General features: G+C 42.2%; 1 protein-coding gene across 1 annotated transcript; it reads right to left on the reverse strand.

Moving 5' to 3' along the window:
* Nucleotides 1-1,266: 1,266 nt before the first annotated feature.
* lsm5 (LSM5 homolog, U6 small nuclear RNA and mRNA degradation associated) lies at nucleotides 1,267-12,594 on the reverse strand. Its single transcript, XM_080193722.1, has 5 exons — nucleotides 12,508-12,594; nucleotides 11,316-11,411; nucleotides 8,272-8,299; nucleotides 5,225-5,297; nucleotides 1,267-1,525 (listed from the first exon to the last, which is right to left on the reverse strand). The coding sequence occupies exons 1-5, from the start codon at nucleotides 12,548-12,550 to the stop codon at nucleotides 1,493-1,495; spliced, it is 273 nt and encodes a 90-aa protein (XP_080049848.1). The 5' UTR covers nucleotides 12,551-12,594; the 3' UTR covers nucleotides 1,267-1,492.
* Nucleotides 12,595-12,980: the final 386 nt, after the last annotated feature.

Raw genomic sequence — 12,980 nt, forward strand, 5'->3', positions numbered from 1 at the left:
TCTGCTCTTAAGTCTCACTGTTTTAACCATTCTTTCATCAGAAGTCCAATTGATTTAACGCCTCTCCCCCCAATGTCTCACTGCTTTTAACTTTCTTTCCACTGAAGTCTCACTGTTTAAACCATTCTCCCCCAAGGTCTCACTGTTGCAACTTCCCTCTCCTGAAGTCTCACTGTTTTAACCTCCCCCTTAAGTCTGTTTTAACCTCTATCTCCTGAAGTCTCACTGTTTTAACCTCCCCCTTAAGTCTGTTTTAACCTCTATCTCCTGAAGTCTCACTGTTTTGTCCTCTTTCTCCCCAAAGTCTCACTGTTTTAACCTCTCAATCCCCTTAAGTCTTGCTGTCCTAATCCTTGCCCAAAGTCTCATCTTTTCAACCTCTCTCCTCCAAATTCTTATTTTTAACCTATCTCCTCTGTGGGCTCCCTGTTTTAACTTCTCTCCCTGAAATCTCACTGCTTTAACATCTCTCCCCAAAGTCTCACTTTGAACCTTTCGATCCCACGGAGTCTCTGCTGTTTTAACCTCTCTTCACAGAAGTCTCCTACAAAATCTGTTTTAAGATCTCTCTCCTGGAGGTCTTGCTGTTTTTGAACATAATTTACCATTCAATCGGTGTTGGCTTTCCTTAACTAATGCATATGTGTCCAAGTGACTGTTAGTTTTGTTCCAGATTATAATTTCCAGAAGCTTTTCCATTGAGGCAAAACTGTGTGGCCTGTAGATGTTAGTCTTTTCCTTGCACCATTTTTTTGAACAAGTTGTAGTATTTGCAATTCTCCATTTCTCTGGGCCATTCCTGTATCTAAGGAAAACTATGGCCTCTCCTGATGCAACTTCCACCCTTCCCTAAGTATCTTTGGATGCATTGCTCCTTGTGATTTGTCCTTCGATCTGTGTCGAAGACAGTTAATAGTTGACCTTTTTTTAAATTTATTTAGCCTACCAATGTCTCAACCATATCCTGTTTCATTAGGACATGGGCAAAATGTTCTTACTTGACCTCCTCTCCTGAATTTAGACTTAGAATTTGCTGGAGTGATCATATGTTGAGTCCTGATATTTGTGGTTACCTTTCAGCTCCAATTAATTTTGTGCTGACACTGTAAGATAATAATGGCTTGGGAGGTCAATGGAGATAGAAACATGAGTAGGCCATTCAGCCCTTCAAGTCTAATATCTGTGACTATGAAGAAATATGGAACGAACAGTTGATTTACAAATTGTACACAATATAAAATTGAAACCAGCAAATTAGTGGAAAGAAAACACTTTATTTCCTCTTTTAAAATAAATAAGGTCTTTCATCCATAAACATGATTCACCTCATTTCTGAGACACTTCTTTCCACACACAAAATAAGTGGAACTGTCCAGAAGCGTCTGACATAAAAAAATAAACTAAAAAATAATTGTCAAAATACAGAAGTGAACATAAGGAAACAGAAGTAGGAGAAACTCAAATTCACTTAGTTGAAGTCAGAGAACTCGGCTCATACTTCAGGACCTTCACCACCAGGAATAAGCTGGAATGTTTAAAGGACAGTTAGATAAGTAATTTAAGTGATGAATTGTCATCATCTCCATTATTCATTACAAGTGATAAATTACAGCAATATACATTAACCCACAAATCTCAGGAGCAAAGTACAATCTGCATCAACAGGTTAAAGGGGATTTTTATATATTTGAGTAGCTAATGAGCTTGTATTTTGGACAAGAAACTCTGCATATTTTATATTGAAATGTGTCTTTTTAACCAGAAAAATAATTGCTTGGAACAGTTCTAGCTCCAGGCCTCCACTGCTGCTTTGAACTTGTGTTTCCAAAACCATGCCCACGACCCCACTGGGACCCACCGTTTTAGAAACCCTGAATCCAGGGCAATGAAAAAGAGGTCTATACACAAAGTACGCACATAGCAGGGGAATGCATAATGGAATAATATGAAGAGATTAGATGAGAAATCAAACAATTAAAATGGCAGAGAAAATATGAAATTAAATTGTCAAGCAATATGGATAGAAACATAGAAACTAGAAGCAGGGGTAGCCTGTTCAGCCTTTCCAGCCTGCTCTGCCATTCATTTTGATCATGACTGATCACCGAATTCAATATCCTGAGTCCCCCTTTCCCCCATATCTCTTCTTGAAATCAGGCAACGTTTTGGCCTCAACTACTTGGAGATAAGTGAATTCCACACATTTGCCATTCTCTGGGTGAAGAAATTTCTCCTCACTTCAGTTCTAAAAGGTTTAGTTTTTGTCCTCAAACTATGATCCCTAGTTCTGGACTCCCCCACAATTGGGAACATGCTTTCTGAATCTATCCTGTCTAACCCTGTTAGAATTTTATAAGTTTCTATGAGATCCCATCTCACTCTTGCAAACTCCAGTGAACATAATCTTAATCATCTTTATATCTCTCCTCATATGACAGACATACCATCTCAGGAATCAGCCTGGTAAACCTTCAGTGTATTCTCTCTAAAGCAAGGACATCCCTCCTCAGATAAGGACACCAAAACTGCACACAAAAACTCCAGGTGTGGCCTCACCAATCTTTTCACCATGAAGGCCAACATACTATTTGCCTTGTTTACTGCCTGCTCTACCTGCATGCTTACTTTCAGTGACTGATGCACGAGGACTCCAAGGTCTCGTTGAGTATCCGTTTCTCTCAATTTACATCCAAGTTATAATCTGTCTTCCTATTATTGCTACCAAAGTGGATAACCTCACATTTATCCACATTAATCTGCATCTGCCATGCAGATACTCACACATACAGCCTGTCCAAATCACACTGAAGCATCTCTGTATCCTCGTACAGCTCACCCTCCCACTCAACTTCGTATCATCTGCAAATTTGGAGATAATAAATTTTGTTCCCTCTTCCAAATCATTAATACATCATGTGAACAGTTGGGGTCCTAGCACAGATCCCTGCAGAATCCCACAAGTCATTGACTGGCCAATCAGAAAGAGACCCTTTATGCCAACTTTTCGCTTCCTGTCTGCTCACCTGCTTTCTATCCATTTCAACATATTACCTGCAATCCCACGTGCTTTAATTTTACAAAGTAGTCTGTTACATGAGATCTTGTCAAAAACCTTCTGAAAGTCTAAATAAACCACATCCATTGGTTCTTCTCAGTCAACTTTACTAGTTACATCCTCAAAGAATTCCAATAGTTTCGTCGAGCATGATTTCCCTCATGTAAATCCATGCTGACTTTGTCTGATTATATCATTGTATTCCAAATGCCGAGTTATGAATTTCTCAATAAGAGACTCTAGCAACTTCCCCAGTACCAGTGTTAGGCTCACTGGTCTGTAGTTCATTTTCTCTCTATCTCCCTTTTTGAATTGTGGGCTTACCTACCCTCCAATCTGTAGGAACAATCCCAGAGTACGTAGAATTTTGGAAAATAATCAGTGAATCTACTATTTCCAGGGCCACTTCCTTAAATGCTCTGGGACAAAGATTATCAGGACCTGTATTGAGACTTCTGCTGTTTGTGATATATAAATGACTTTGATGAAAATGTAGATTATTGGGTTAGCAAGTTTGCAGATGATAAAAGATAGGTGGAGTTGTGGATGATGTAAAAGGTTGTCAAAGGATACAGTGGGATATAGATCATTTGCAGATATGAACAGAGAAATGGCAGATGGAGTTTAATGCAGGCAAGTGTAAGGCACTTCGGGAGATCAAATGTTAAGGGTAAGTACACAGTTAATAGCAGAACCCTGAATAACACTGAAGTACAGAGGAATCTGGGAGTTCAAGTCCATAACTCCCTGAAAGTGACGACACAAGTAGATATGATGGCAAAGGTGGTGTATGACATGCTTGCCTTTATTGGTTGGGGCACTGAGCACTAGAGTCTTTATAAAACTTTGGTTAGGCTGCACTTACGGATATTGTATTCAATTATAGTCGCCACATTAAAGGAAAGATAGAGGCTTTACAGAGGGTGCAGAAGAAGTTTACCAGTACGCTGCCTAGATTAGAGGACATGAACTATGAGGAGAGGCTGGACAAAGAACAAGAACAGTACAGCAAGGGGACAGGCCCTTTGGCTCTCCAAGCTTGCGCCGATCACATTTACCTATCTAATCAACTACTTATATCCCTCTATTCCCCGTTTGTTCATTTGCCTATCAAGATCTTAAATGTGGTTGACGTAACTGCCTCAACCACGTTCTTGGCAGTGAATTCCAGGCCCCCAGTACTCTCTGTGTAAAAAAACTTCCACCACACATCACCACTGAACCTTTCCCCCCTTATCTTGAATATATGCCCCCTTGTAATTGTCATTTGTGCCCTGGGAAGAAGCTTCCAGCTGTTCACCCTATCTATACCTCTCAATTTTATAAACATCTCAGGTTGGCCCTCAGCCTCCATCTTTCCAGGGAGAACAATCACAGTTAATTCAGTCTTCTCTCATAGCTAATACTCTCCATATCAGACAACATCCTGGTAAATCTTTACTGCACACTCTCCAAAGTCTCTGTGTCATTCTGGTAGTGTGGTGACCAGAATTGGACGCAATCTTCCAAATGTGACCGAACAAATGTTTTATATAACTAACATAATTTGCCAGCTTTTACTCTTGGTGCACTGTCTGATGAAGACAAGCATGTCATATGCTTTCTGACCATCTTTTCCACTTGTGCTGCCACTTTTCTGTGGACCTGTACTCCCAGATCTGTGTCTATGCTCCCGATAGTTCTGCCATTTATTTTATAGCTCCCACAAATTGGATCTACCAAAATGCATCTTGCATTTGTCCAGATGAAATTCCATCTGCCATTTCTCCACCCAGTTTTCCAGTCTAAATCCTGCTCTATTCTCTGACAATCTTCATTGAGAAACAACACCATGAGCTTGTTAGGCTAATTGGCATGTTTCTGTGCTGTAGATATTATATCTTCAGATAATATTTCCATTATCTAAACATAACAAACCAACTCGTGAAAATTAAATTTCAATGCATTGAACTTATTCTTAACCCAAGGAAAATGGTGCCTAAAAATCTGCCAACTTCAATCAGATTTCTCCGTATTGTACTTATTCAAGAGTAAACAAGGCAATTGTAGGAACAGATTTTCTCTGTTGCATTTCCTGTGTGTCTCTGTCCAAAAAGCAGACAGAGCTTGGAGAAATCTACCCAATTCTTTTGACAATTTTGTTTTTACCATCTGGATGCCACTACTTACCATTGTTATGTTGTTTCCATTTAATAAGATTTGGTCCAGTTTTGTAATTCTTCTGCCTTCTGGTGTGATCTCACTATAGTGGAGCAAGAATGGAAAACACTAACTAAACAGTTTACTTTAACATGTGGAGATGCCTGGGTGGGCACATTAAGAAGTCTCACAACACTAGATTAAAGTCCAACAGGTTTATCTGGAGAGTCTCCACTCGCCTGATGAAGGAGCAGCACTCCAAAATAAACCTGCTGGACTTTAACCTGGTGATGTGAGATTTCTTACTGTAAACAGTTTAACAGCTACTATCTAGAATACTCTACATTGCAGTAAGAAACAGGGCAGATTAAAGTGTAAGGATATAAACCTCCATGACTGCAGAGTATAGTAAGCATCAGTTTGTGTTAGCCTGTGTCAGCGTTGGTCATTCTTAATTGACATGCAAAACAAGCCCAATTCTCATGAGTCAAGTATCCACAGAACAATACAAATTCTAAAAAAAATTTAAAAGGAAAACCCAGATCATTTCTCAAAACACATTGTGAACAAAGAACAAAGAAAAACACAGCACGGGAAACAGGCCCTTCGGCCCAACGAGCCTGCGCCGCCGTCCCATTGTCTCAGTGACCTATTCATGATTTTAGTCTACGCCTAATGTGCGAGGACCAGGGAGGTCCAATATAGGGACAGTTTGTTACCCAATCAATCAGCCTAAAAGCGCATCTTTGGGATGTGGGAGGAAACCGGAGCACCCGGAGGAAACCCACGCAACCACGGGGAGAACGCGCAAACTCCCACAGACACAGGCCCAAATCCATGTGTCCGCACAGCAACAGAGATAGTCTCTGAGCTGTCATGTTGCCCTCGAGATGGTCCAGTTTAAGCACACTAACGACATGAAGCAATAGGCAACTCCCGAAGCAACGTCCAAGAGCAGCCCACTACAACCTGCCGCATGCATGCCCCTTGCTGGTCAACAAGGTGGACTTAAATGCCTGAGGAGACAAAAAATTCATTATTAAACAGGCAAAGACTGTAACATCCCTGAGGCAAAAACGGAATCCCAAGCCTACAATGTTTAGTAAGGCCTGTTATATCCCCCTATATGTAGACCGCTCATGTGGCTGTCTAAGTGACTCTTAAACAACCCTAGCGTGCCTGCTTCCACCACCTTACTCGGCAGTGCATTCCACACCCCCACTACCCTTTGCGTGAAAAACTGCCCTCTAATATTTGTCTTATACCTAGCCCCCCTCACCCTAAGCCCGTGACCCCTCGTTCTATCCATTTCTAATAGCGGAAAAAGCTTACCACCATTTACTCTATCTATCCCCTTCATAATCTTATAAACCTCTATTAGATCCCCCCTCAGCCGACGTCTCTCAAGGGAAAACAGCCCAAGTTCGTTCAATCGGTATTCAGGCAGGAGAGGGGCCTGATGTCTGGTGCTGTGCTTGAGGAGTTTGAGGATCCGTTGAGGGAAATAGTCATCACGAGGGAAGAGGTGTTGGGACTTTTAGACAGTATAAAAACGGATAAATCTCCGGGGCCTGATGGCATCTATCCCAGGCTGCTAAGGGAGGTGAGGGATGAAATTGCTGGGCCTCTGACGCAAATCTTTGTCTCTTCTTTGGACACAGGTGAGGTCCCAGAGGATTGGCGGATTGCAAATGTAGTACCGTTGTTTAAAAAGGGTCAGAGGGATAACCCAGGGAATTATAGGCCGGTGAGCTTGACTTCAGTTATAGGCAAGCTAATGGAGAGGATCCTCAAGGATAGGATGTATGAACATCTGGAGCGCTGCAATCTGATCAGGGATACGCAGCATGGCTTCGTTACAGGGAGGTCGTGCCTTACGAATCTAGTGGAATTTTTTGAAGAGGTGACAAAACGGTTGACGAAGGACAAGCCGTTGATGTCGTCTATATGGATTTCAGTAAGGCGTTTGACAAGGTCCCTCATGGTAGGCTGATAGAAAAGGTGAAGGCTCATGGGATACAAGGCCAGGTATGTAGATGGGTGGAGAACTGGCTTGGGAGGAGGAGACAGCGGGTAGTAGTGGAAGGCTCCTTTTCCAATTGGAGGTCTGTCACCAGTGGTGTGCCGCAGGGCTCGGTACTAGGACCTCTTCTGTTTGTAGTATATATTAATGACTTGGAAGAGGGGGTAGGTGGTGTGATCAGCAAATTTGCTGATGACACTAAGATGGTTGGACTGGCGGGTACTGAGGAGCAGTGCCTGGCAATGCAACAGGACATAGACAGGCTGGTAGATTGGGCAGATAGATGGCAAATGGAATTTAATCCGGAGAAATGCGAGGTGATGCACTTTGGCCGGAATAATGTGGAGGGGAGTTATACGATAAAAGGTAGAACTATCCGGAGTATAGATACGCAGAGAGACCTGGGGGTGCAAGTGCACAAGTCCCTGAAGGTGTCAGTGCAGGTGCAGAATGTGATGAGGAAAGCGTATGGTATGTTAGCCTTCATAGGAAGGGGTATAGAATATAAGAGTAGGAGTCTGATGTTGCAGTTGTATAGAACGTTGGTTAGGCCTCACTTGGAGTACTGCGTCCAGTTCTGGTTGCCGTACTACCGGAAGGATGTAGAGATCCTGGAGAGAGTGCAGAAGAGATTTACCAGGATGCTGCCTGGTATGGAAGGGCTGTCTTACGAGGAAAGATTGTGGTTGTTGCACTACTTTAAATAGTTTGTTGAAACTAACTTATTGAAAAAAAATCAAATTAAACTGGCTAGAATAGTTCCAAAATATATTTTTCCAAAAGTCTTTGATGATCTAGAGACCTTTCAAAAGATTAAAATAAATTCACTGAATTGAGATTCTACAGTCACTGGATATTTAAGGCTGAACATTTTAGCATGTGCCAGTTTCTTGTTCTAATGCTTTCTGCTATCGAAATTTTAATTAACTTTAATTTTGAACGTGTTTACAAGTTGTACTTTTCAACCTCCACTTGGAACTAAGACTGTTAGCTATCCTTATATATCAGCTACTGAACTCCAAACGATACAAAGGTGTATGAAAAACAAACTTACAATTCTGTGACATCTTCAAGCACCATATCCAAGGAACAGAGTTAAGAAATGCACATTCTGCAGTAAATAAGAATCCGTTTATTTTGATTCCCAGCAGATCCTGAAAGTTCAGGGCACCAGTTTTCGGATTTTTAGTGACCAATTTAAGGCACCTACCAAAATGTTATAAATGAGCAGAGGAGTGAGTGACATCCAAGTACAACAAAGCTAAACTGAGGATTGTTACTGTTTGCCTATCGCTGCAACAGATCCAGAGCAGATGACATCTCCCTGGCCCTACGTTCAACCCTGGAACACCTAGATAACAAAGACACCTATGTCAAACTCCTATTCATAGGCTACAGCTCAGTCTTCAGCACCATTATTGTTATGAGACTCATCTCCAAACTCCGTGGCCTAGGGCTCACCTCCGCCCTCTGCAACTGGATCCTAGACTTCGTAACTCACAGTAAGGATAGGCACGATGCCTCCTCCACGATCATCCTCAACACCAGTGGTCCGCAAGGCTGTCTTCTCCTTAACCTTATGCACCTTTGACTGTGTGGCCAAATAACCCTCCAACTCAATTTTCAAATTTGCTGATGACACCAACATTGTGGGTTGGATTTCAAACAATGATGAGACAGAGTACAGGAAAGCAACAGAGAATCTGGTGAACTGGTGCGATGACAATAATCTCTCCCTCAATGTCAACAAAACAAAGGAGATAATCATCAACTTCAGCATAGTGGAAGGCTCGCCATGGTCTATATCAATGGGGATGAATTAGAAATGGTCGACAGCTTCAGGTATTTAGTCTGTCCTGGTCTCCCCATGTGGACACTATAGTTAAGAAAGCCCACCAATATCTCGACTTTCTCAAGAGACTCAGGAAATCTGGCATGTCTACTACAACTCTCACCAACTTTTACTGATGTACCACAGAAAGCATCACAGCTTGGTATGGTTCCTGCTCTGCAAGAGACTACAAAGGGCTGTGAACGAAGCCAGTCCATCACTCAAACCAGCCTCCCATCCATTGACACTATCTACACTTCCCATTGCCTTGGAAAAGCAGCCAACATAATTAAGGACCTCATGTTCCACGGATATACTCTCTTCCATCTTCTTCCATCAAGGAAAAGATACAAATGTCTGAGGTCACATACCAACTGACTCAAGAACAGCTTCTTCCCTGCTGCCAGACTCTTGAATGGACTTATCTTGCATTAAGTTGATCTTCCTCTGCATCCGAGCGATGACTGTAACACTACATTCTGCAGCCTCTCCTTTCCTTCCCCATGTATGGTATGTTTTGACAGTATGCACACTAGAAACAATACTTTTCACTGTATACCAATATATGTGACAATAATAAAAACACAAGAACTTGGAGTAGGAGTAGGCCATCTGGCCTCTCGAGCCTGCTCCGCCATTCAATAAGATCATGGCTGAACTTTTCATGGGCTCAGCACCACTTAACCGTCTGCTCACCATAACCCTTAATTCCTGCTCCTATGTATTATGGTCTTACAATTTTAGATTAATAGTCCATAATTTCTTTGTTACTCTCTCCTATCATTTTAAATTAATGGAACAACAGCAGAAGGTTAACATTCAGGTAAAACAATGTATTGAATAATTATGTGTTTTAAAAAGCGTAATTCAAATGCTGAGTTTTAATAGGTACAGATGCAAATCAAACAGGCCTGACCTGCTTAACATGTAAATATTAAATCAAGCCAAACAGGCTTAAAATATCAAAATATAAGATTACATGATAAAGAACTTTATCCCGTAGTTTTGCTTATTTGCTCCAGGGGCGGAGCTTCCACTGCTGGGTAGAAGCAAGGTGACCGAGTGTCAGCTTGATATTAGATCCGGTGAGGGAAGCACGGTGCTGTAGCTGCCCAACATCATCATTCTCCTAACTTAACATTAGAGTTCAGATGTACACTGCTATGCTTACTATGTATTCTCTGGGCAAGACCCTCAACAGTATGCAGTCCATCTCTCATTCAACCACCCTCCCAGACCAAGGAGAGTGAGGAAAAATCTATTCACACCCAGCAGACGACAAGTCCATTGTGTTGAGACCTTTCACATTCTATACCAGTATTTACAATTATTACACTTGGTATGCATCTTAGCAACATGATAACTATTAATAAATCATAAATCTTCAGCATCATAGAAATTTACAGCACTGCAAGAAACCATTCAACCCATCACATCCATGTTGACAGACAAATAGCCAAGAAGCCTGATGCCCACTTTCCATCAAGGTCTGTGAGGGGTTACAGCAATTAAAGTCTAAATCCAAGAGCATTTTAAATACTGAAGGTTTCTGCCTCTATCACTCCTTTCAATGAGTGAATTCCATATTCCAACCATCTGGGTGGAAATAGTCCTTTATAATTCCCTCAAGCCAACCTCTTAGCCTAAATCCATGCCCATGGTTATAGGCCCTCAACCAAGAGGAATAAAGTGTTCTCAGCTTGACCACTCAATTTTATACAATTCAATTTGGTCACCCTCATCTGTTCTAAGAAAACAACTCTATCCAATAGCCTTCCTCAACTAAAATTCTGTGCAAACTATAGCCTCACAAATCTCCTCTATACCATCTCTAGCACAATCACATTTTTGCTGCAGTGCAGTGACCAGATTGTACCTTAGCTGTGGCTCAACCAGTGTTTTATACAGTTCGAACATAACCTTCCACCTCTTAAAAGTCTATGCCTTTGTTAATAAAGGCAAAAATCTCATGCACTCTCTCAACCACCTCATCATCCCATCCAATCATTTTCAGTAATTTGTGGACATTCACTACAAGTCCTTCCGTTTCTACATTTTACTCAGTATCTCAATTTATTATGCATTTCTTTGCCTTGTTCACCTTCCCCAAGTTCATTACCACAGGTCTCTCTGAATTGAACGCTATTTACTTCTGTGCCAGCTGGCTGAACTAGTCCACTGAATCACCAAGTGTGAATAAATGTGCAAATTCCAAAATTATCTGTCAGGCAAGATATTTTGATGTGGAAAATGCCATAAAAGGATACTGACAAAATCATCAAAACCCAACAGTGTTCCTACAATCTCCTTGTCATTCTTCATCACAATGTGAATTCGTGAACCAATGCATTTGTCCACCAACTCTGGAACAGAAAACAATTAGTTTGTAAATAACTTTTAAAGCATTAAAATACCGCAGTAAATTTAAAGCAAGTGGATCAGAAAGCACAGACTTCTCCTTGCCAATTTAGGATCTGATCACATTTCCATGCAAAGGGCTTCAAGTATTTCTATCCAATAATACTCATCCTCCCACCTCATAGAATCCCTACAGTGCAGAGGCCATTCAGTCCATCAAATCTGCACCAATTCTCTGCCAGAGTATTTTACCCAGGCCCTCTCTCCCACCTATCCCTGTAACCTCACGTTCACCATGTCTAATCCATATAACCTTGGGACACTCGGGCAATTTGGCCCAACCAATCCACTGAACCTTCACATCTTTAGAGCACCCAGAGGAAAAACATACAGGCAAAGAGAAAATGTGCAAACTCCACACAGTCCCCCAAGGCCTGAACTGAACTTAGGTCCTGGGCACTGTGAGGCAACAATGCATCTCCGTGACCTGTCTTAACTTCTGCTCCTCTCTTTTCAACCCCTCATTCTTCAGGTCTTACCATCCCCTTTTCTTACCTCCCTTCCCCTGCTTCTACTACCTCCACATCCCTTCCACCCACTTTGCCTGTTGCATCCTCTACTGTCTCCTTCCATTTTACATCCTTTCCCCCTAAGCCCCCACTATCTCCCTACATTTCCTTCTATCACCATATACCACCTCTCCCCAAGTCAACCCCGTCCTTCACAATTTCATCCAGCCCCCATTTCTCTCACTTCATTCATTCCTGTCATCACTTCTCCAACATTCAAACTTCCATTCCAGTCTCCCATATTTCACTCATCTTTCTCTCCACTCACTGACACCCATTTGATCCCAGCACCCCCGAGCCCGCTCAGTTGACCTCTGCCTCCTCCGTTTCTCGCACCCTCTCCTAATTATACCGAACGCAACATCTGCACCGAATATACCCATCTGCACCACTTCACCCACTTTAGTTAACCCGACGCCGCCTCTCCTAGCTCACCACTTTACTAGAACATAAACCATTTAACAGAGGTGGTACTGCCTAAAACGGTTTGATGTTATGAGCCCTGGCTCGGTGCTCCTTCTCCAGCTCTTACCCAGTGGTAGTAACTGAGACGGGTTGGTCGAGTTCAGCGCCATCTTTGGAGCACAGCAACTGAGCACATGCGCACAACTCTTCTGTATTGTCCAATCGGAGGCTGCTGGGTGTGCGTGATGACGCACGGGGGTCAGCGTAGCCTATCAGTAATTGACGTAGTGGGTCAAAGGGGACAGGGGCGGGCGGAGGCTGTTGGGAGAACCAGAGCGGAGTTATGGCCGGTGTCGGGGATAATGGTTCGGATCGATTGATGATCATTAATCAGAAGTGGAAGTGTGGTGGGGCACCAAGGTGATCGGTACTGCCCAAAGTTTAGACAATAGAAGATTCACGAGGCAGATATCTGTGTACAGAAACTAGAGTAAATAGTCTGACAACACCAGGTTTTAGTCCAACCTATTCACCTGACGAAGAGGCAGTCCCCTCGAAAGCTTGTGAGAATATTATCAAATAAATAGGTTGGACTAAAAC

The sequence above is a fragment of the Carcharhinus amblyrhynchos genome, chromosome 8 (assembly GCF_965287045.1).
Source record: "Carcharhinus amblyrhynchos chromosome 8, sCarAmb.v2.hapA, whole genome shotgun sequence".
NCBI classification, from domain to species: domain Eukaryota; kingdom Metazoa; phylum Chordata; class Chondrichthyes; order Carcharhiniformes; family Carcharhinidae; genus Carcharhinus; species Carcharhinus amblyrhynchos.